General features: G+C 49.9%; 1 protein-coding gene across 1 annotated transcript in view; it reads right to left on the reverse strand.

The window, feature by feature from the left end:
• The window catches only part of PTPN21 (protein tyrosine phosphatase non-receptor type 21), a 75,456-nt gene that overhangs the window by 11,539 nt on the left and 39,042 nt on the right, over nt 1–24,875 (reverse strand). The window contains exons 4-13 of the mRNA XM_043472719.1: nt 23,593–23,690; nt 22,081–22,148; nt 20,979–21,049; nt 18,940–19,027; nt 18,448–18,536; nt 16,058–16,145; nt 15,077–15,156; nt 6,578–6,638; nt 5,895–5,979; nt 748–2,033 (exon numbers count right to left, since the gene is read on the reverse strand). Of these exons, the coding sequence (XP_043328654.1) occupies nt 748–2,033; nt 5,895–5,979; nt 6,578–6,638; nt 15,077–15,156; nt 16,058–16,145; nt 18,448–18,536; nt 18,940–19,027; nt 20,979–21,049; nt 22,081–22,148; nt 23,593–23,690 (2,014 nt within the window). The remainder of the gene's footprint in view (nt 1–747; nt 2,034–5,894; nt 5,980–6,577; nt 6,639–15,076; nt 15,157–16,057; nt 16,146–18,447; nt 18,537–18,939; nt 19,028–20,978; nt 21,050–22,080; nt 22,149–23,592; nt 23,691–24,875) is intronic.

Raw genomic sequence — 24,875 nt, forward strand, 5'->3', positions numbered from 1 at the left:
ATGCTATGCTCTTCCCTAGTTTGCCTCAAGTAGATAAGAAAGTGCTTAAATCAGCACGCTTTATCACACCGAGTATGAAGGAGCTGCATTTTCTACCAGGGACCTTCATCGGGCTCTCAGCTCACTCAGTCTCTTTTTTAAAGACATCTGGGGTGCTCGGGTTTTTGGTCTTGGCAAAGCAGCCCAGAATCACCCTCCAGTCCCCGGAGATCACAGCACAGCAGTTTAATCCGCACCCACACAGACCCCACTAAGGACACCTCAGGGGAGCTTCCCTGACCCCACAGGAGCCCCAGGCTGTTTTTACCCGGGGCTCACAAGGCGGTCTTGGCCCAAATCATGAAATCCTCACTTCCTCTTCCCTTGTACCACCTTCTGGAAACTTCCCATTCACTGTTTCTCTTCCATTCCAGAGCCTCCTACGTTCACCTTTCCCTCCGTCTAAGCCATTATCTCTAGCAATGTCACCAAGATTCTAATCAATCCCCGTCATTTCCATAGATAGTCAAACTCAGAGTGTTCCAAAATAAAGCAAAAATAGGGTAAAACGTGTGTGTCTGCTGGGGAACGGGGCTGTTTGAAAAGAAGTTCCAAGGAAAAAGCTGAAAAACATGAGAAGTCACAGACAAGACGGATAAAGGGCAGACGGTGCAGAGAAGGGCAAGTCTGCAGGGGGCACCGCGCTGCGGGGTGAGGCCCCCGCGCCCACCCCGCACCGCGCACGGCTCACCCCCAGCGGCGGCTCACCCCCAGCGGCGGAAGCCCTTCCACCGCGTTCTTCTTCGCGGAGAGGAGATCAGACGCCGGCCTCTTCTGCAGGGAGTCCCTCCGGGCGCGGTACCTCCCCGACGTGGTGAGGTCTGACTCGGACGCTGACGGCGACAAGAGCCCGTCCCGCCGGGGCCGCGGGCCCTCCCCGGGCGCACCACCCGGGGCCTGGGGCTCCAGGATGTGCAGGGGCCCAGGGGCCGGGGGCGCGGCACGGGGGCCGTCCAGGGGGCGTCCGCTCCGAGGGCCGGGGGGTGGCGCAGGCCCCTCCTCGGGGTCCTCGTCCTCATCCTCGTCGCTGCTGTGGATCAGCACGGTGGCGTCGGACAGGGACTTCCCGTGCCCGCCTCGCAGGCTGCCCCGCGGCCCGGCGGCGCCGTCCTCCGCCCGCAGCGCAGGGGCCGGCGCGGCCCTCTCCTGCAGCCGTAGGCCCTCGAGGCCGTGCGCCAGGCCGGCCAGCTCCACGCTGTTGCGCTCCTGCAGCCGCGCGCGCCGGGCAGCCGTCAGCGGCTCGCTCACCTCCTGCAGGGAGTGCGCCACCGGCGAGCTGTCCTCCTGGAAGGTCTGCACGGAGTGGTGCACGCGGCGCGTGATGAGGTCGGGGCTGCTGCTGGCGGGCGGCTGGCGGGACAGGTCCGGGGTGCTGTTCGCCGGCCGCGGGTGCGGGTAGGGGGGCGGCGGGCGGTACACCTGCGTCCTCAGGATGCTGGGCGCCGGGCAGTCGCGCGCCTGCAGCTGCGCGTTGGTCAGCTCGGGCACGCTCACGGCGCCCAGCCCCGGGCGCCGCCCGGCCGCCGAGGCATAGGGGTAGGGCGCCGGGCTGTGGAAGCTGTGGCTGAGGCTGAAGGCGCCGGGGGCCGTGGGCGGGGAGCCCGGGCGCGCGTGCTCGCGGATCTCGGGCTGGCTGTACCCCAGGCTGAGGTTCCGCAGCGAGCGGCTGTGCCGCTCGGCCGGCGCCAGGCCGCGCTGCAGCTGCTTCATGACCGTCTCGTAGTCGGGCGTCGGGCGGTAGGACGGCGGGATCAGGGCGCTGTGCCGGTGCGAGGGCACGTAGTCGGGCCTCAGGACGTCGCTGCCCGTGATGCTGGGGTTCGAGGAGCCCGGCGAGGGCTGCAGGTAGGGCTGCGGGCTGTTCAAGGAGCTGGTGCTGTGCGCGCTGTACACGCTGCCGTTGCGGGCGCGCCCGCCGAGCTCGGCCTGCGCGCGGTCCAGGCTGGTCTGAGAGTGGCAGTAGAAGCCATTCTGGTTGGTCACGAAGAGGTTATCTGCGGGCGGGGGGACAAGACCGTTAGCAGGCACTTTTATAAGGAGATTTTTTCTGAATGTTCTGGATTGGACCAATTACTCAAACACTGAGACGGCCTCAACGGGGATGACCTCCGCCCTGTGGTTTATGAAACCAGGCTGAAGGGACCCGCCTCTACTCACACCGCCGGACCCTAGACGCGCGGTTTCTGGGCACCTTGCCTCCTCACCTCCAGAATGGGGTGGTTCTGCCTGCTCCAAGAGCGGGATTCACGACCTCACACCCAGTAAAGAACAGCCGAATCTACGCTCAGTATTAAGAGTACAACTGTACCACTAGACACTGCCCTCTTCTGAAAGTAAAGAGCATGTGTTTTACTAGAGACAAAGCAGGCTTTCCAGAACTCTGGGGAGCTGAAAGCAGAAATACCCTTGGGTGTGTGGCCCTGCTGATGCTGAGCGAGTTCAAGCACCGACCGTCTGTAAACATTTCCTGAAATGAAACTCAAGGCGGGTTTTGTAATTCCTCCAGAATGAAGATAATAGGGCAAAGAGTTCAGCAGGATCTAAGCCTCTCGAGGTCCACGAGTGTCACTGGTAGCTGCACACCTCACCAGGGGCCGGAAGCCAAGAAGACCCCGGAAAAGACAGCCGCACCTGCCCCTGGCTCCGCCCCGACCTGAGTAAGACTGGGGTCACGGCGAGCAGAGTTAGGAGCCTCATCTGTCCACGGAGGCTGCGTGTGCACCTGCTCAGGCTGAAAGGAGGCCTGCTTCTTCAGTCCAGCCTGCAGTTCGCCTGAGAAACTACCTAGGGTGACTTCTAACGCGTCAATGGAAAGCCCGCCAGAGAACAGTTGCCATTGATAAAAACATTCTTTTTTTCTACTCAAAAGCCTCATGATGGTTTTATCCAAGGGAACAGGCCAGCGTCTCACGTGTGGTCTCTGTTGGGTGGCATACACAGCCACGATGACACAGGCCTGTCTCCCTGCTGACGCACCGAGCTTCTCCTGTCTGGAAAGCGCTCTGAGGCCTGCGTCTGTGGCGCCCCCTCTGCTCACAGCCGTCACCGCTCGCTCAGCCTCACCCTCGCCCGTCTAGACCAGCGTAATACCTGCTGGTCCTGCTCTGCGCACCCCCAAACCATCCAATTACCAGTCTGCGTGTGTAGAAGACTCTGGGTGCGGTATGTGTAGGGAATGATTACGATCCAGACAAATAAAAAGGGAAAGCACAGAAACCACCAGAACCCAAGGAAGAAGTGTGGCAACTGAAGGAGGGAAGTGTTGCAAGTGAAGGAGCCAGTGTCACAGGAGCCGGGGGCGAGAAGGGGCACTTCCGGCTGGGGCTGAGCGGCGGGGTCAGGGACACCTCCGGGACACACGGCCCGCGGGGCCTGGAGGGTGGGCGGCTGCCGTTTCACCAGCAGTCGGGCCCCCTGGCTCTGAGAGCTCCCGGGGTGCCCTCCTCCCTGCGGGCAGGCACAGCCGCGCGTGGAGTCACAGTCGAGGGAACGTGAGCAGAGCGTACAGAGGCAGTCCCCTGCCCCCTCCCCGGCCACCCTGGCCACCCTTGCAGAGGGAAGGGGCTCCGGCCCAGAGCCCTCCTGCCAGGGCAGGGGGGCAAGTAACCTGAGGAGGGGTGCACGTGCCCGCAGAAGCGACGGGAGTTTGAGTCTGTGCCCACAGCACAGGCAGTCCGGCGGAAGCGCGTGGGCAGGGGTAGGCAGGAAAAGGACGCGGAGGGTGACAGAGCGCGGCGGGCAGCGGCAGAGACAGCGTGGCTGGAGGAGCCTGGGGCTGCAGAAGGCACGGGACGGGGGGGGGGCGGTGAGACCTGGAACAGAAGCACCGAGGGACGTCTCAGAGGACGCGCAGCGCTAGACACGGGATCGACCGGCAGGGACGTAGGATGAGCCGGGCCGCTGAGTGTCAGATGACCCAGGGAGGGTGGGAACTGAGGATGTCAGTCAGCTCCTGTGGTGCAGTGATTGATGAGAGGTCTCAAAACAAAACAAAACAAAAAAACAGACTGCATTGGCAGGAGCAGAGAGATAGGGAGGAGGAGATACAGAACAGATGTTCCATGAAGTTAATCAGAGGCAAGAGGATTTGCAACTGTCTGGGAACTGAAGGCAAAAATGAGAAAAGAAAAATTACAAGCAGTTTGGAATCCCAGTAACCAGGCGGGCGGGGGCGCAGTGACTTCACCATAAGGAGAAGGGAAGCTAGGGAAGGGACTTGTGGAGCAGGGTGATGAGCTCAACTCCAGGATGTTAAGCCTGCAGCACGCGGTGGCAGCGGAACCAGCGCTCCCACTCAGCCCGCGGTCCTGAGGGCCCCCTGAACGGCCCCCAGCCTGCCGGACAGGGGGCATGTGGGGCCGGAGCTCAGGAGTGAAGGTGGGCTGGGGAACACAGACAGTCCTCCTCGCTGAGACCCCAACTGCGGATGAGATGAGATCAACTGGACGCCTGCGGAGGGAGCGGGGCCCTGGGCAGACCTTCGGGGCAGGGAACACCGAGGGGGCAGGAGCGGGAGCGGCCAGCGCGCTGAACGGGCTGGAATGCTGGGGTCCGACGGGAGGGAGGGTGTGCGGGGCCCGGGGACCTGCGCGAGGGCAGCTTGGCGGAGCAGCACAGGTGGGAGGGGAAGGGGGACCAGAAAGCAGACGGGGCACACAGGTTATCACGCTCAGAAGCGGGGAGAAAATGAAAAAGAAGATAGTTCACGCTGCAGTCTGGAGAGAGAGGAAAGACATTAGGATGCTCGCAGATGGAGGAAAAGGGAGGAACAGAGCGGAAATCCAGTGCAGAGAAGAGAGACTTTTTTTTGGGGGGGGGGGGTCACAAAACCACAGGAGGGCAGCGTGCAAGGAGAAACCAGTGAAGAAGGTAAAAGTAACATCCCGAGGTGCACACTCTGCAACTCCACAGCCAAATCCATCCCCATGTTCCCCCCGCCCCCCACCAGCTCACCGCAGGGAAACTCTCACCAACAACGCATCAACACCCACCTCCTGGTCCCCTCACACGCCACCCTCCACAGTTCCCTGTGGGTCTGAGTCCAAGCACCTGCTTCGCCGTCTGTGCCGGGGCAGTCACCCCCCACCCCCACCCAAAAGCAGGGGCAGCGGCCCCACCTGGGAGCTCCCTGCTCCCCACCTTCCGAAGTCACCCCTCTTTCCAGAAAGCCTTTCTCAGATGGCCCAGCTCACTCTCATCACAACACACCTGTTCCCTTTGTACCTAAGTCATCTGTGTACTTGTGTTATCCTCCTGTATTAGGTTCTAAGCTTCTTAAGATGTGGAATTACCTCTCTGTATCCATCTCCCCGCCTTTATAGCAGAGCCTTGTGACAGAGTAAAGTAAAATGCTTGTAAAATGAATGCTGGAGATACAGCTTCGGAGGCGCTGTCTTCACACAGCTCAATGTGCCCGTTGTTTAAAGGATAAACATAAATAGAGGAACATAATCCTTTACAACGGGAAGGTCTGGGCAGGAAAAAACGCAGAACAAGCCTGTGACCTCTGGGGCTGGAAAGCACAGAAGCGCTCAGAGCCCACGGGGCACATGTTAACAGGACTTGGGAGCCAGTCTGAAGGAGTGCCCATGGGCCAAACTCAGGATCAAATCTGAGCATCAGAATCTGACGCTGCATGTTTTCTACCCACACCCAAACAAAACTGACTAACAGCAGCCTCTTTTATGAGTCCAGGCTGGCTATCATCATGATAGTAATTCTGTGAAATTAAATTTTAAGTTATTTGTGTAATAACTTCAGCCAAAAAACTATCCTGGCTTCAAGATCTCCAAGCCTTCATGATTTATTCAAATTATACTAATTTTGTAAGGCATTTCAGAAATGGTGTACTTTACCGAGGGAAGAGGTGTATGGCTCTGTATAATGTCCATTATACTGCAGCTGGGGTGGGGCGGCCATCACATAGGGTTGCGGCTTGGGCTAAGAATTGGAAAGTTGGAAACAGGGTTAAAACACATCGTCTATGGAATATGTGTAGAACAGTTCTTTTCTGGCTTCTTTCTCTTCATTGAGAAACTTTTGAAGGAGACTGACGCATTATATATGAAAAATAAATATCAAGACCCTATAGCTCCTACCCTATCTATCCTTTTCAGGGTTTCCCAGAAAGGCAATGCTAAGTGTTATGCTCTGGTATCAGACAGCACACAGCACCAGAAAGCAGAAACAGACATAGATTTCCTGAATTCTTATATAAATAATCGATTAGAACAAACTTATATGTACTATATTTAATCTTATTAGCAAATTTTAAATATCTACTAACTTCTGATTACTCTTGGCTAATAGTCAATGTTTTCAGTATTAAGTTGGACCTAATATTTTAAAATATATAACACAACAAATGTTACATATATAAATATTAGTCTTAAGTTGCAGAAAATCACCATTTCTTTGGTCAAACGTCAGCATACTTCAATGGTTCAGACTAAAACTAACATTGCTAAAAGCGTATTTTATTAAGGAAGGCAACAGCACTAAACAAAAAAAGGCAATTGTAATTTTCCTTCTTTCTTACCAGAGACATCCTCGAAGAAGACCTCCTCCTAATTGGATTCACTATGACAGTCTGAGTTTGCCTGTAAAAATAAGACATGTCCTTGAGAAACACATATACACATGCTTATATGCACACAATCTTCCTAAACATGCTAATAAGAAAGTAAAATGATAAATCTTCCCAAGCGACAAACTCATCCAATCATCAACCAGAGAAAAGGCAGGCGGTCCCCCAGCCGCACTCCAGGGTCTGAGCCTCGCGGAGCAGCCGTCAGTCACCTGGACGAGCCCAGGGCCGGGCAGGAGGAACCGTCCCCGGTCCATGTAGGCAGGCCCTCCGGAGCCATCAGCAGCAGCGCGGAGGGGGCGCCAGGTGAGAGGGCCACAGACTCATCCCCAGGGAAGAGTTGGCGCAAATGCGCCTCTCCTGCGGGCCGGGCTCAGCGCTGACCACCTCCGTTCTCAGTCCTCAGGACGGACGTCAGCTGCCAGCCTCAGAGCCAGAGGCAATGCAGTGCCTTTGACGGACAGCCTGTGAGCCGCTGACCACACATATGATCAAGAGACAAGCTGGGAACTTGAGAAACTTAGCAATATGTGTGTTAGCTGCTCAGTCGTGTCTGCCTCTTTGTGACCCCATGGACTGTAGCCCACCAGGCTTCTCTGTCCATGGGATTCTCCAGACAAGAATACTGGAGTGGGTTGCCATTCCCTTCTCCGTAAGAATAGATATTTCCTCTAAGAAACTAAGGTAGGGAGAGCAAAAGAGCAGGAACTTCGGTTCAGTGGGCTGGTGGTAACTCCATTTACTTTCCTCTGCAAGAAACTTCTCTCTGGTTCTAAGTGTACTTTTAAAAAAGCAATGAAAAATATTCAGGAGTCCTGGCTAACATTATCAGATAATGTGAGATATTAAGCTACTCAGAGCAAGCTCCATCTTTGAATAAACATAGGTCACAAATAAGAAAAGGAAAACTCCTTTTGTCAGAATCTACCTTTTAAAGATAAAGGCAAGAGTTTTTGTTGTTCTTGTGTGTGGTCCATTTTATTGCAAATAAGATCTAGGAACCTATACACACAGGATTCTTGAGTTTGTTCACGATGCAATTTTGTCAAAGCACTTTTTGAAAAACCTTTGAGCATCTATTCCTGGTCCATAAGCTTATGTGACATGAAATTACAGATTACCAAAAATGTCATCCTTGGTTATAGTGTTCCTAAGGACTAATTACTAGAAAATCCATAATCACAAAGTGACATTATCTCCATTTAATCAGTACATTTACCATCTCAAGCTTCAAGTCTCAAAAATTATTCTCAACACTGTAACAACAAATTTCTTATATTAAATCCCTAAATATTAATTTTTATAAGATTTTTGAAGGAAAAGAAAATTACTCCTAATAGGAGCTATCAAGTAGCTGCAACTGCTTTTATGAGTTGACTTTTTTTGATTAAACACTTTTTAAAATAACTTCCTTTTATTATCATTGGAACATATTAAGGTTGGTGATGAAGAATAGAGGTCTCTTTCCCAAAGGATGTTCCCATTCTGCCAGTAATTATTATGCAACAAAAATAAAATGGATGTCAATTCCATTAGATTGCAAAAATACCCACATCAGTTGGTAAAACATTATATTAGTAAAGTCAGGAGGGTGTATCTGAGCTTTTTCCCCCTTACTTATTTTTAATTGAAGGACAATTACAATTTTGTGATGGTTTCTGCCATACCTCAACATGGATCAGACACAGGTGCACACATGTCCCCTCACTCGTGAGCCCCCCGCCCCTCTAGGTTGTCACAGAGCGCCGGTCTGAGTTCACTGAGTCAGAGCAGACCCCCCCGGCTGTCTGTTTCACAGGTTAGCTCTTTCTGAAAACGATCCTTAGCTGCACGGTATTGCTGTTTAGTTGCTAAGGCCTGTTTGACACTTTGCCCCCGTGGACTGCAGCCCTCCAGGTACAGACACCAAGCCCGTCTGCATTGGCTGGCTGGGTCCTTTAGCACCAAACTAACAGGGTAGCTCCTCAACTGCACGTTCATATATTCCTCAGTTGAGCATCCGGGATTTGAAGACACTGCACTCTGTAGCCGAGAGGTTTACCTTCCCTTTACTCTCCATCGTCAGGGCTAGGTTTAGGCCATGCTAGTTGGCCTCTGAAGTTTATATGTAGTCCAGAGACTCACTAAATTGACTAAACCTTTAAAGGACTACAAATTCAAAATGCAGAGATGAGGAAAAAGGCTGTTGATAGGATCTTCCGACGAGGTGTCCAGAGCTGCCCAGCCAGACACGAAAACAAAGGCTGTTAAACACGAAGGCCAAGGATGTGAGCTTAGGAGCAGAGGCGGCACCCCACACGGCAGTCTATTCTGGCACCTTGCTGGCGGCCCCCAGGACGGAGGCGGCACCGCAGAGGCCACTTCCGCTAAAAGCAAACCAGGACGTCTTCCTCCTGCCCAGCTGACGTAGGCAGCCTCTCCATCAGGTCTACATATTCTAACCTTCTCTTTCTTCTTGCCAAAATCTTTGTCAATGCAGTTTTCTAGGAGACCAGTTAAACTTAGTACACAGGAGAGAACGGTTAACAGTTGGTAGTGTTTGGGGGCAGTTACTATGCTGGTGGGTGCTTCTAAAAATGAGACAACTAAAGACCTTGGGGCGGGGGGGAATCACTGGAATTCGTGTATTGGAGAAGACACAATAAGAAAAGGCTGCTAGCCCAAGTAAAACAAATGATATTACTTACTGAAACAGTGTGAAAGGCTATACACAATTACCTCGGGGAATCCAAACACCAACTCCGAGAAGGAGGCTGGTTATTATCCTGATTTTACAGATGAGGAAACTGATACTTAGATTAACTAAACTGCTCCTGGTCACATGGCAAATAAGCAGAACTGGCATTAGAACCAGGCGGGTCTGTCAGATTCCTGAGCACATGCTCCTAACAGCCGGATTACCTGTCTGACGCCCCCCACCCCAACAGATACAAGGGCTCCACAGAGGGAAAGGACACACCGTCGCACCACTGGTGCACGGCATACAAGGGAGGTGCCAAACGTGTGCTGAACAAGTGAATGAAACAGTGAGGGAGGACTAAAATGGAGCACTTACCACGTGGGCCTCCCTGACAGCTCAGCTGGTAAAGAAACCACCTGCAATCCCAGAGACCCTGGTTCGATCCCTGGGTCAGGAAGATCCCCTGGAGAAGGGATAGGCTACCCGCTCCAGTATTCTTGGGCTTCCCTTGTGGCTCAGCTGGTAAAGAATCTGCCTGCAATGTGGGAGACCTGGGTTCAATCCCTGGCTTGGGAAGATCCCCTGGAGAAGGGATAGGCTACCCACTCCAGTATTCTTGGGCTTCCCTTGTAGCTCAGCTGGTAAAGAATCTGCCTGCAATGTGGGAGATCTGGGTTCAATCTCTGGCTTGGGAAGATCCCCTGGAGAAGGGATAGACTACCCACTCCAGTATTCTTGGGCTTCTCTTGTGGCTCAGTTGGTAAAGAATCTGCCTGCAATGCAGAAAACCAAGGGTCAATCCCCGGGTCAGGAAGACTCCCTGGAGAAGGAAATGGCAACCCACTCCAGTACTCTTGCCTGGAGAATTCCAAGGACAGAGGAGTGGGACAGGCTGCAGTCCACAGAATCGCAGAGAGTCAGATACGGCCGCAACTAAGTTTCACTTTCACTTATAATTTACACTTTGAGCTGTAAAGACAGTGAATTTCTAAGAGCCGACTTTTGCTTTGTACGCTTTCTTTCTTGTATATTTCCAGCTATAGAGGAGTGAGATTCTGATGCACAAAAAATATGTTGGCTAGTGGAAATACCCAGAAAATGTTGATCTCAGTGACTTTCCTTAATGCGACAGGGGCTTTCTCGTCTTCCAGGCTTCTCTAAGTGTCTTCAGAAACCCTGCAGCAGGCCTAGAAGAAGGGGGACAGCCCCAGCCCCTCCAGGCAGGGTCAGCCCACCGCCTGATCACAGCAGTCTCCAGAACAGACCGGCTGCTGTGCTTGGCGGCAGCCCTAAACTGCAGGGACACTCGCCGACGCCTGAGCGAGCAGCCCACGGGCGGCAGGGATTCAACCTCCCCTCTAGAGGAAGTCTGCGGAAACTTCTACCACTCGGCTTTGTAGGCTGGGGGGCAGCAAACTCCCCTTCCCCACCTCTCCCCAGAGGGGAGAGAGAAGAGCCCCCACACACCAAGAACCCGCTCAAGATTCTGCTCCCCTCCGATTCTTCTCATGCAAATTCAACAGGTCAATGATAGCATGACTGGGTCTGGGGCTTGGGGTGGCGGAGAAGGGGAGAGCAGTCATTTGACCTAAGAAACTGTCATTACCTCATTTAAGTCCTATTCCAACTCTAAAGAAATGTCAAATAAAACTCACATTATCCTCATGCTATAAATTTAAAAAGCAGAGAATTTCCCTGGTGGTGCAGTGGCTAAGACACTGTGCTCCCAACACAGGAGGCCTGGGTTCCATCCCTGGTCGGGGAACTAAGATCCCACATGTCACGGGGCAACTAAGTCCAAGCGCTGCAACTGAAGGGAAGCCCGTGCGCTGCAACAAAGACCAAGCACAGCAAAAAAATAATAACAATTCATTTTCTTCACCTGGGGAACAAGTGCTATATTCACTTCTAGAATGAAGTGGGTCTCTCCCATCATAAATTATTTCATAGGAATAGTTCATGAAAATGGACTTCCATGATTTAACACATACGGAAATTAAAAGCAAAATGTAGAAAATAGCCCTTTACATATAATTATTTCATTTTTAAAATACTCATTTTCCTTATACAAATGTAATATATGCAACTGAGGATCTAGTATAAGTGTGGTTTTATTTATATTTGGCAATAAATAGCAGTTATTACCAAAAAAATGAGCTTTCTAAGACTGAGTCATTTACCAGACACACACACACAAATTATTTATTTTCCCTCTGAACTTTAAAACCATTATCAACGGGTGATTTGCCAAAAAACTCTTTTAAAAATGTATTAACCACCACCAATAGGGATGCCTACTGGAAAAAGATTCTATCTTATGGTTTATTTCAAATGACTGATTCTCCATTAACTTCCAAGAAAAAAAAAAAAAGTGAACTGAGGGAATGATGGCTCATTATGAATACTCTGAAACTTATGAAAGGCTTTCAGTCTCCGAAAGGGCTGTGGCCCGGCAGAACGCACACGTGCTGCTCTGAGCAGCACACACGCGTCTGCAGAGACAGCGCTGCCACCCACGCCGGGTAACAGGCCGGTGCGGAGGGGCCCCACACGCCGCCGCCCGGGACCGGCGCCGCGGAGCCCGCCGCGAGGGGGCGCCCTCCTCACACACAGCCGCCGGGAGCCCCGAGCCCGGCAGCCGGCAGAGGCGGCGTCCGCCACCTGGGAAGGGCAGCCGCTGCGCCTGGCGGTTCGCGTTTCCCCGCGGCCCCAGCGGCAGAAGCGGCGGGACTCATCTCATTTGAAAGGACGGTGGAGGGAACGGGTCGGCGGGAGCCTGGGGCCTCAGGGCTAATTGCTGGATTGGTCCACCCCAGCGGACGTCTTTCCCGGCCCCAAGCCGGGCCAGCCTCTTCCTCTGCACGGCGGCTCCTTCACACCGGGGCCATGAACCGGAGAGCGCCTCTCCTTTCCGGGCCCTAAGGTACAGCCGTCCTTCCGTCAGGAATGAAAGGACGGCTCGTCCCCCGGACTCCCGCGGTCTGGTTCAGGCTCGTCACTCGGAAGCCGTCCCTGGCCTCGCCAGATGCCCAGGCTCCGTGCCCCCAGCCCCGGTGGGGCGGACGGACGGACGCGCCGGGTTCCCGTCAGGACAGCCGGCCCGCAAGGCTCGGCCCGGACTCCCCACTCTGCCCCCAGCTCCCAGCTCCCAGCCCTACCGCGACTCCGCGCCGGTCTAATCTGCACAGCGCCCCTGTGAATGGGCACCAGGACTGTACAAACGGGCTGCTGTGCAGACGGGAGGAGACGAAGGCGGGCCACATGACGCCTGACACGGAGGAAGCGCCGACTGAATCACAGTGAAAAACGGCAGGAAAAAGCAGCACTCAGATGGGACGGCACAGACTGAACGCGCGGGCCCGGGGAGCAGCGCTCAGGCTGGATCTAGAGGAATGAGGAGCCCATCGGAGGAGAGGAGGACGGGGGCCTGGCGAAGGCCAGGGGCCGCGAGAGACACCTTCAGGGCAGGGACCGAGGGCCCTGGGAGCCAGGACCGAGGCTCGGCGGGGCACTGGGCCCGGAGGAGGCGGGCTGGAGGGGAAGACAGCCCAGATGTGGTCCTGAATGATGGCTGAGAGCAGAGCTGCATCTTTTGGCTCATCGGTTCACGAGACTGCGCAGAGCAGGCGCGACAGGGCCAGCCGGCCGGCCGGCAGCCGGCTAGTGAGCCGGAGCAGAGGGCAGGGCTTCAAGAACAGGGGTGGGGAAGGAGCGGAACCGCTCTGGTTCACGTGGCCTTCTGCCGGGAAGCCTCTCGGAGCCTTCTCCTAAGGGCTCTGACAGCACCACAGACATCCCGGGGCAGGGGCGTAACACTCGCTTCTCCAGGTTCACTCAGCAAATTCGTCAAGGCCTGCGGGGAGCGAGGCCCTTGCTCGGCACCCGGAATACAGAGGTTAACAAGAGGTCTGGGCTCTATGGCCAGCGCCGCAGGGGTATGGCTGGGATGGGATACAGACCGCAAACAGGGAGGGCATTACCCAGATCTAGGGGCTGCAGGCCATGATGGGGAAACAGGATGGTGGGCTAAAGGGAAACGGGTAGCAGATGGAAACGGGTGCACGGGGTGGTCAAGAACCGCCTGTCTGGGCCTTCCCTGGGGGTCCCGTGGCTGAGACTCTGCACTTACAATGCAGGGGGCTTGGGTTCGATCCCCGGTCAGAACTAGATCCCACATGCCACACAACTAAGACCCGGCACAGCCAGATAAATAAATACTAAAAAAAAACAAACAAAAAAAAAAAAACACGCTTCTCTGACAAAGGGCACCTCCGAGGAGACCCCTATGCAATGAGGGCCAGTAAAGACTGGGGAGTAGGGGGTCGGCCGGCCGAGAACACTAGTGTGGCTGGAGTGAGGTGAGCAGGGAGGAGGGAAAGGGAAGCGTGGGACCGGGCAAGCGCAGAGCACAGGCGGCTTTGCGCTTCCAAAGAGAGAGTCGGTGTAGGCCTTGGGAAGAGTGGGAGGACTCCAGCTGACGATGGCGAGTTGGCTACAGTCAGGGAGGCCCAGAAACACTCAGAGAGCTACAGCAGTGCTCCAGGTGAGAACCGGGGCAGCCGGCACCAAGTTGCCCGCTGAAGGAGTGGTCAGGATGGCCCGATTTAGATATATTTTGAAGGCACAGAGTTCGCAGGGCCTGCTGACGAACTGCGCATGGGATGAAGAGAAGCAGGGACTGAGGTCTAGCTCTGGGGCCCGGTGACTATGCTGTGCCACCGCCTCAGGAGACAGGCAGGAGCGGAAGCCGCAGACTCGGGGCAGGAAGGCAAGAAGCGGGCTGAGAGTCTGGCTTTAGACGTCTTATCGAATCAGAGAACCTGCAAGGCACCCAAGTGGAGATGCCAAGGAGGCAGCCGTGTGTGCGAGTCAAGAGCTCGCAGCAAGACAGGCTAGAAACGAAGTCAGGTGCGCTGTCGGTATAGATGCTGCAACGAAGCCTGGGTCAAGCCGAATCCCTTAGAGTAAGTGCAGGTGATAAGAGGTCCGGGGGTGAAACCAGCCAAGGTGACGGAGAAGACACAGCCTCAGAAAGAGGAAAAGCAGGAGAAGGGGGTCCTGGCAGCCAAGGAAGAGCATTGGGGTGCAGGCAGGAAGGGACAGGCGGAGGTTTGGTGCTGCCCGGCACTCAAGTGAAGAGCTCTTCAAATGACCACTGGGCGAAGGTCGCCATCACCCCAACAAGCGGCGTCAGTGATGTGGGGGCTTAAGGGAAACAGGGTGGGAGGAGGGAGACAGTGAGCGAGACGATGCAACTCTTTTGAAGAGAAAAGAAGAGACAGCACCGTGGCTACAGGGATGTGGAAACAGAGAAAGTGTGTTAAGAGGTAAAATGTGACAGCATGTTTGCGTCCTGACAGGAATGACCCAGCAGAAAACGGTAAACCCATGGGGGCAAGGAAAAATGTAAGAAGGGGTATAAATTCTTCAAATGGCTGGAAGAGCTGCATGAGCTTTTATGACTCAAAGTGCTGATTAAAAAAAATTTTTTTTTTTTTCCTTTTAGCTTTCAAGAATTAGAATAATTCTGTTACTAGTTGAAAGAAATCTTAGAAGCCTATTTGTAGATACTAGAGGTTGGTCCAAAGCTAAAATGAAAAATAACTGAGAAATAAAATTCTAACATACAAAAGCAAAGAGATTATTGTAAAAATGTCATTCAAAAGTTATTTTCTTAAAAAAAATTTGCCCTTTATATATGATACCCTATAGCTCAAGATGAAAACCTCTAAGGTCATCATTTTCCAGTATCCATGGCAGGGTATACTTACAGGCTGCACTGATTTAGTCTGTAGAATTTATGTCTCGCAACACAGAGTCTCCATACGTATTTTGCTGTTTCCATGTCTTCCTAGTAAACAAAAGAGGCACAAAGTAAGGCAAAGCACCTTGTCTGAGAACAAGACAGAATGGGAGACATGGTGTATCACAGTCACTTCTAACACACTGTCGTTCTTGCGTTTTCTACCACTGCACCCCTCATATGAATGTTGTAATTAGGATTCAAATTACAAAGACCGACGAAAAGCTCTCAATAGTATGATTCTTATAGTAACAGTTTCCAGATGACTCAGAAATTTCTAAATTATGTCATTTAAAGAAAATGTCATCTTGTATTATTAGTCAAAGATGTTACTAGACAAAACATTATTATTATTGACAAATAGATACTCAAGGACATTTTTAAACCAAGTGACTCACAGACTCACGGCTTCGTCCAGAGAGTAAAGGTAACTGTGAAACAGTGTTTCCACAGAGCTATTCACTTATCGGTGGGAGCCAAGATGCCAGGGTTTCCTGTCTTCCCTTCTTGTGCTCAGGCGCACTTAGTCGCTTCAGTCGTGTCCGACTCTTGCGACCCCGTGGACCGTAACCCACCAGACCCCCTGTCCATGGGATTCTCCAGGCAAGAATACTGGAGAGGGTTGCTATGCCCTCCTGCAAGGGATTGTTTCAACCCAGGAATCGAACCCCGTATCCTGCACTGCAGGCAGATTCTTTATAGCTGAGCCTATGTATGCAATTTAAAGGTCATCATAATCAGACAGTATTTATCCAAAGACTCAATTCATTCAACAGTATTTACTGAGCAACTTTGCTAAGTGCGATTATGCAAAATGTTATAAAGAATAAAATTTTATGTTTTATAAACTATGAAAAGCTATCATTTTAAAGCTACTCCCCCAAATATACACACAGAAATGTTAACTTTTAGGAAAAACAGTCCAGGCAGATTCTTAACATTTACTCACAGTTTGAAACTGGATGGTCTCCTCTTTATTTGCCAGCTCTAACGCAAAAAAGGACTTATTGTGGGACATGTTAGCAATATCATGCCACCTGGAGAACAACAAGCAGAAAATGGCCGTATGAGCACTCAGTTTTTACTAAGAGACAGAAGATATGACTTTTTTCCTTCTTGAGCTTCATGTATAACCTATTATTTGTTATCATTTTAGAAAGAAAACAGGGCTTTAATCAGCTAGCCTGCATTTTATAATTGAAGTGACAACAGGGAGGTACGAAAAGTAATGCATGCATACTAACACTCGGGGTCCCTGGGGGTGCAGTGGTTGAGATCCCGCGCTTCCAATGCAGGCAGCGAGGCTCTGATCCCTGGTCAGGAAACTAAGATCCCACATGCCACACGGCTGGGCCAAAATAAATACATTAAAATGGAAACTCTACTCAGCCTCGTTTGCTGGACTAGTTTGATCAAACATCCCACTCTCAGCTGCCAATGCTCCTTCGTTCATTCAACAAACGCTTTGGAGGGCACCCACTGTGACAATAGCAGGTACCCGTGTTTGGTCCTGGGGTACGGAGATGGGTAAGGGGCAGTGATGCCCTCAGCGGGCTCCGGTGGGGGTGGGGCGGGTATACGGAGATGGGTAAGGGGCAGTGATGCCCTCAGAGGGCTCCGGTGAGGGTAGGGCGGGTGGAGGGAACAGGACCAAACAAGCACGACTGCCTTCTGGTTCACAGAGCGAAATAAGACACAGAGGCAGAGCAGAGATGCTCTAAAAAGCTGGCGAAGCAGGGCAAACAGCAAGTTCAGATGCTGCGAACCCAAAGAGTGAGCTACTCTGGGGGTGTTCACCAGGATTCAGACTCCAACTCTGAACTTTCTAACTGCGTGTATTTTACCATATTAAGGTTTTATATATTAATATTTTATGACACCCTGTATAATTTTTACAAAGGGAAAAACAGGTCTGGAAGAAAAAATTTTACCCCTTTATCCTTCTCCATCTTATTAGATTTAAATTTATTGAAATAAATAAAATTCATTCACAATAACTTGGTACTTCATTGCTTTTGTTTTTTAGTTTTCTGGGTGCACTGCGTACAGAGCATGTGGGATCATAGTTCCCTGACCAGGGATCAAACCCAAGCCCCACACGTTGGAAGCGCAGAGTCTTGACCACTGGACCGCCAGGGAAGTCTGTAATTGCTAAACCTAAAGATTATGAGTGTCATATTAAGAAGGCATTTTACAATTTCCTATCCAGTGAGATAAAGGAAGCCCGTGGGGATGTCTCCCACGTTCCTGTGACCTTTCGAGCAATGTCAGCGTCCTGCCCTTCGGTGCCAGCCAGACCCATCTCTGCCCACTGCCTTGCAACTGAGCATGTTGTGGAGACAGTGAGCAGCCTGGGGACCTGAGAGCAACTGCCCTCGGGAGCCACGGAGCCAGGGCAGGGCGGTCCCGGAGCCGGGACCCGTCCCCAGGCCGGCACACGCTCCACGGTCACCATCACCAGGGGAAACTCAGGCCCCCAGAGGCAGGAAAGCAAGGACGTGAAGGGACACAGGATACTGAGAAGGGAACTGCCATCAGCTGAAACCCCACTGCTGCCAGCCAGCACACTGCTATCTGTCCTCTCTGTCCTCCTGGCTGGGCTACATTCTAAGAGCTCCACAAATGAAGGGTACCACTCTTTTTATAACCAAGAGAAGAAAAATCTACATTACAAAAAGTATTTAGGCGTTGGTATTTTAGGAATTTTGGTACCAACTAGAATCAGGGAAAGCCTAGATTTCCCACGAGAAATAGCCGGGGAAACCAGAGCGCAAATGAAAAATGCACTGCTCACTCACATTCGTGTGTGTGCATTTGTTCAGCCCCACGGGGGTGAATTTTGTTTCTTTCCCCTAAGGCTGGGGTACAGTGGGCATCAGGGACTTAATTCTGAACCTGATGAAACGTGTTTCTAAGGGCACAGTGCCCTTCAGCTGCCAGGAAATCATCCTAACACACAAGCCTCAGCTACAGAGGAGAGAAATCAGATTTTGTTTTTGAACTCAATTGTGATCTAAACCCTGAAATAAATACTCATACTTTACATAGAAAAAAAAGAAAAGAAAAATTCACACACCAAGACAAAGAATGGCCTCCATATGGTAAGAAAAGGGTCACACATTTTTAAACATTGCATAAGCAGGCCACCATTATAAACACTGCAATTTAGTTTTGAAGTAAGTATCTTATAACTATTGCAGTCGGGTGCAATATTATTCTAAGAAAGGTACATTTCCATGTCCTGGTGAGCCCTTGATACTTGCGAGCAATACATTTAGCACAGACACTAAAACACAATCACCCACAGGAGCCACAGAAGGCGCACAGAAGGAAGAGTACCTAAACACTGCAGGAGGCCGCCCACTCTTGTGCTTCACAAAGACGCCTTCGAGACATGCTCCAATGGATATGTCGCTGCCTTGGCTGTCCTAGGAGGAGAAAGCGGACAAGGAAACACTGGGGGCGGCAGAGACACAGGGGCCACCGGGGCCCCACCTACCCCCACTCTTGGGGCCCACATGGAGAAGGCTTGGGAGACCTCCACCGAGGGGGCAAGTCTGCAAGGTGTACATGTGTCACCTTTTAACACATACAAAAATAGAGCTGGGCTCCTTAAGGAATTCTATTTCAAGAATAATTCCAAGAACAAATGACAGAACAGGAATATCTGTTTCGTGAGAAAACTTCGGCCACGAGGACCTCAGCTTTCACATTTCCAAACATCTACACATCTCCGGCCTTCGAGCCGCGCAGCATCCCTGGCCTTCCCTGCTGACCTGCTGGAATGACTCAGGCGCCCTCTGGAGGGCCCCGTCTTCAGGCCTCGCTTACCTTGGCAGGGTAGCTCTCTTCCCCGTAGCCGTCCATTCTCTCTACCTCCTGCATGTAGAGCATTTCCGCGTCAGGAGCTGCGAGACCCCTGCAACCCGAGAGATGTCAAACAGACTGTTCACAAACTAAAAAATTTCAGAAGAGCTTGTTTGCGAAAAACTACATCTCAATCGAGCATAAAACGTTAGAAACATTTCAAGTTTCTAAGCATCTGTGATTAGTTATATCAGTCCATCAGTATTTACTGAAAATCAACTACATGCAAGAGCGCTGTGCTGAATGCTGAGGGTTAGTTGTGTGAGGTCCGACCCCTTGGCCTTTGGGCAGGCAAGGGGAAACGCAGGAAGTAAAGCAACCTCCTAAGAAACCTTCAGGGGAAGCTGGACTTCTCCCTAAACCACCGAAGTGTCAGACAGTACTAAGCTCTGTGTGCTAGACGCCACACAGCGGGGCGAGTGAGGGGCAGCAGCTGGAGATCCTTTCTGGCTCCGGTGACGGCGTGACGAGGGTGGGCAGGTAGGCGGGAAGGCAGCGTGGGCAGAGGAGCCCACTGCAGGGACACCTCCCTCCAACCTCACCTGCTGCTGCTCCGCACACCCACACGGTACACCCACCGCGACCACCCCAGGCTCAGTGTATCTTTGAATATACCACGCTCCCTCATGCCTCCGAGCCTTTGCACGTGCTGATCATGCTTCCTGGTCTAACTATCACCCGCTTGCGCACCTGGTCAACCCCTGACACCCATCAAGACTCAGCCTGCACACCCTCTCGGTCACCTGCTGGGACTGCCCCGCTCTACACAGACCCAGCACCTTCTGTGCACGCCTCTCCCCCGCGCTCATGACGAGCACCATTAACTACTATTACAGGGGGCTGTACTGCTACCCCTTAAGACTCTGGCAGGTCCCGGTTCTATTTATCTTTGTGCCACAGCATTGAGCACTCTGCCTCATAACAGAAGAGCAGCACTAAATTATCTTTTAAGGAGATGCACAGATGAATGAATGAAAGTAACAAACGATAGAGCAAGGTGTGCCCGAAGGATTAATTATGCTGAAAAAAACGGGTTCATTCGGACAGCAGAAGATAAAGCTGGAATGGCAGGATTGAACCAACTTGTGAGAAGCCTTTAATCCCAGGGGTGATGAACTCAGGCTGGTGGAAAGCAAGAAGATTCATGAACACTTGAGGAGAGGAGGGGAGACAGCCGAAAGAGCTATTTTAGGAGAATTAATCTTTTGTGAGTGACTGTCTGGATTTGAGTGGGGACAGACTAAAGGCAAAAGGTTATTTTTAATAGGAAGGGGTAAACAATAGGTTATAATTAGACAGACCTGGGTTCACATCCCACCTCTACCACATGTAACTTTGGGCAAGTTATTTATAGTCTTTGTGAACTTGATTTTCCCAATCTGTAAGGAGATAATAACATTTACCTTAAAGAGTGGTTATGAAGAATTTAATGATACACAAAGTACTAGGAACTGAGTGGTACTTGGTTTAGCGTAAAACCTGGTGTTCTCAAGGACAGGGATTTCAGACAGCACATGCAGCTTCACTCTCAGAGACCAGGATCTGCCCAGAAGCAGGGGCCAGAGCAACCAGCCCACTGCTCTCAGCACAGCCTGCCTAGAGGACAGGGGGACGGCTTCCAAAGGTGGGTGGCGAAGCTGGCGGGGGCAGACCCAACATCACATCTGCCACAAAGGAAAACAAATCTCTCTAATCTTGCATTACCCTACACAGAGCCGGGCCACCGCCCACACCTTCAGTATGTGGGAGGAAGAACGGGCAGCCTTCAGGGACTGGCCGCTTTCAGCTTCCTCAGTTTCACCAGTGATACAACATGAATAATAGATGGCTTAATGTGGGGAAGTGCTCGGAAGAGCGCTTGGCAGGCGGCGAGAGCTCTGCCCAGGTGGGCTCCTGGTAACTGGCAGTAGGTGCAGCAGTAAAGGTCCGCATTTAATGCTGTCAACGCATGGTCCAAACTCAAACAGGCACGAGTCCCACACTGTTCCCCTTCTCAGCGTTACCTGTATTTCTGATGTAGTAAGGCCACTTTTTGGGTTGCTTCTTCCAACACTTTTTCATCTTGTAACCACTCCTGGGAAAAACACACGGCAGTAAGTATGGGAACAAATCACTCAAATTTCTTAGGAGGAATCTGTGCTACTGTTATTGACTCTTGTCCCCAGCAGGCAAAACTAGGGCTTGAATCAATATCTGAGAGCTTCACTAAAGGACATAATCATGACCTTTCTGAGAATTAAGTGGCTTCTGCTCAAAAGCCAAAACACTTGCCCTGCCTTCTCAATTCATCCCAGAGAAACACTGCTGTTGTTGTCTAGTTGCTCAGTCGTGTCCGACTCTTTGCGACCCCATGGACTGCAGCCCGCCAGGCTCCGCTGTCCATGGGATCTCCCAGGCAAGAATACTAGAGTGGGTTGCCATTCCCTTCTCCGGGGGATCTTCCCAATCCAGGGATCAAACCCGCGTCTCCTGCTTGGCAGGTGGATTCTTTTCCACTGGGCCACCTGAGGAGCCCCCAGAGAGAGTTACAGATGGGTTATTTCAGGTGGTTAACATTCATCAGCCAGCTCCAAGCCCAGCACGTAACACCATCTCATGCACTCCCTGGCTGGCTGTGTAGACAATCAGAATAGCACACCACTTCCTACAGTTGTTGCAACACAGTTTCCCTGTCAATTCCACCAGTATTGACTTTAAAAAGTAGAAAGCAGGGTCTTTTTGTCATCTACTCTTTAAATTGCTGATGAGAAATGATATTCACTTCAGCATAACTCTGTGAGGTTTCAAGTTTTTGGTTAAAATCAAAACCTCTGTGGTTCCTCAGAAGCTGAAAATGAGTGCCTCTCTTTAGACTCACATACGAACACAAAATGAATTTCTCTGTCTGCAGCCCTGTGGCCAGACCCTTCTGCTTCTGTGCTTTTACAAAGACCAGAAGTCTATAACGGGGAAAGCAACAACTTAAGTTGTTTTTAAGGACCAGCTGATTTTTTTTTAACTCTACCCCTACCTAGTAAGTCTAATATATGGACTTCATTTCAGGGATTATTAAGGGTCTAGAAATGCATTGTTGATAAAAATGTCCAATGTCAAAAGAATTCTTACCACAGGAAGCAAGGCAAATTTCTGAAGAAAATCCTGGGATTCATACTGATCAAAGTCACCAAAATCAGCTATATAAAATCACAAGTATTCACATGTCAATTATGTTTAATTGGAAGCAAAACATATACACAACTAAATTCAAGTATACGGATGGTATGCTTATGATTTTAGAAGTCAAATCTGCCTTATAGCTTATAAAATGTATATTTTAAAAATTCCTTTTAAAGCATCCAGCTCTTTGCAATCCTATGGACTGTATAGCCCACCAGGCTCCTCTGTCCATGGGGATTCTCCAGGCAAGAATACTGGAGTGGGTTGCCATTTCCTTCTCCAGGGGATCTTCCCAACCCAGGGATCGAACGCAGGTCTCCCACATGGCAGGCAGACTCTTTACCCAGACAGATTCAAGTGTCTGGACTTGGAAAAAAATGCCTTTTAATAAAGCAAAAAAAAAAAAAACATATTACAAATTGTATAGAAATCATTTCATATTTTTGTCATTAGAAAACAAAAATCTACCCTATAATCATATATGCCTACCTCTGTACAGAAAAAATGTCAAGAACAAACCAAATCATTCACAGTAGTGATTACCTCTAGGGAATGGAATTAGATCATCTGAATATGTTACAGTAAGATGTATTTGTTTAGACATTTTTAATTGTTAAAAGAAACTGATAGTTCAGCCAAAAGCTTATGAAAAACTAACTCTTAAAGCCAAAGGTAACACTTAAGAAGATTCAAAGTACTTTGCAAAGGAATATGGCTTCATGAGCACTGGGCATTTTTTTCACCTACGAAGGATATATATTATATCTCCATGTCTGCTAACATCTGAAGGAATAAATTTATTAATAAGGAATTTATTAATTTATTAAATTTCAATTCCCAAGATTAAATGCCAGTTATCATTTGAAATAAAGCCCCATTAGAAGTCTTTCCAAAGTATATTACACATGTAAACACAATGGATTAAACATATGACAAACGACAACTCAAAAATACTTGTGAAATACAAAACTATCTAATAATATTATGATTGGCAATGTTCTATAATCTAGGACAACTATTTAAGAAACCAATGACATACGCTTGAAGTGTAAGCGAATATAACCTTATCAACCCCACTGTTTGGCTGATCTTTCTTCTGAAAATATGAGCTAGCAGCAGATCAAGTCCCTGCACTAGAGGAATACATGCATATTAAATGCTATGTGTATGTGTGTGTGTGTGCATCTGTGTGTATTTCCTCTCTACTGTTGGTCTGTGCTCTGCTGACGTGATAACATGCTTAGCCTTCCAGAAGTCTCATATTTCATTCAAGTAATTCAAACCCATTTCTCCTCCACAAGGAAGCCCCTTAGATAACAGAAATAATATTCCACTAACACAGAAAACTACTCTATAGCAGTTACTTTCTATAGTCAGTTACTTTAAGAATTCCTTGTTGTTTTTGTTTAACATGCATTTTAATGTGATTGATCTATTACATTATCAATTGCCATTCTTTACCTTGAACAGCTAAGCCTGCAAGCTGAATTGCTTGTTCTAATGTACAAGGAATGTTTCCTTCCAAGATATCTTTCTTCAGCTGCAGATAATACTGATACCTATTTAAAAAAAAAAAAAAAAAAAGGTCAGTTTCTAAAGGTCAATGTCGGTATTACCTCCAATCGGACACAATGCATTTTATCATAATTTGGTAGAGAAGCATCAACTAGCCAAAATTAAACTCCGATGATTTTGAAGAATGACAGGAACGTTCCTTGATCACATCTATACTGACAAATACACAGACAGACACAACAATTGAGTCACTTATTCTTAACTGTAGTTATTTGAAAGCTACAAACTATAGCCACCTAGGAGACAGCTGGTCACCTATTTTATACCCTGTAAAACAGTCTCTAAGTTTTGTTGTTTTAGTTGGAGAAACAGAGAATCAGTGGCCAATCTATACTTTAAAAACTCTTTGGAGGAACTTGGTGATGTAAGACTTTCCTAGTTCTGGACAGTAAAGTCAGAAGAAAAATGGTTCCTGACATTTCAGACCAGGTGCATAATAAGATATTCTTTATTGAAATACCAAAAAGGATAGCTGCTAAAATACTTTATAACAGTCTTTTAATGTGGGCTTACTTCTGTTTATGTTTTCAGTATACAGAGTGTTAGTTACCAGCATAACCTTTAGTCAGGCAAACTTCAGTTAAATTTCAGATCTCCAATTTAGCATTTTGCAGGAACTTGGGCAAGTCATAATCTGTGGGTTTAAATTAACGCCAGTAAAAGGTAGGGTACTATCACCCCTTCACAGGGCTGAACACACCAAGGCATATATGTAAAACTCTGCCATAAAACTACAGCATAGCTGGTACTTAATAAACAGCTGCTCTCATGACTAGCAGCAGCCAGGAGGCAGTATTTCACCATTTCACCATTTGATATTTCACCATTTGATAAAGCTCTACAGTGAAGATTTGTTCTGCCTTCCTTTTATTTATTCACCAAGGTAATTACTAGGGCCTTCTATGCATCAAGCACTGTTCTAGATGCTCTGGAGACAGTGCTGAATGAAGATCCACCAACTCTCTGCCAATACGGTCTATGGGACTATCTTGAATCCAGAATCTCTTCCAGGTTTGATGTCTGCAAAGCTCGACCCAGTTACAGTTCACAATGGCATTTCCCGAAGAGCCCACCCTTTACTCATTTCATATGAGTCCTCACATCATCCTATTTCATTTACCTTTGACATTTCCATGCTTCATTACCAAAAATCTTGAGCGAAACACTAT

This window comes from Cervus canadensis, chromosome 6, assembly GCF_019320065.1.
Source record: "Cervus canadensis isolate Bull #8, Minnesota chromosome 6, ASM1932006v1, whole genome shotgun sequence".
Lineage (NCBI taxonomy): Eukaryota > Metazoa > Chordata > Mammalia > Artiodactyla > Cervidae > Cervus > Cervus canadensis.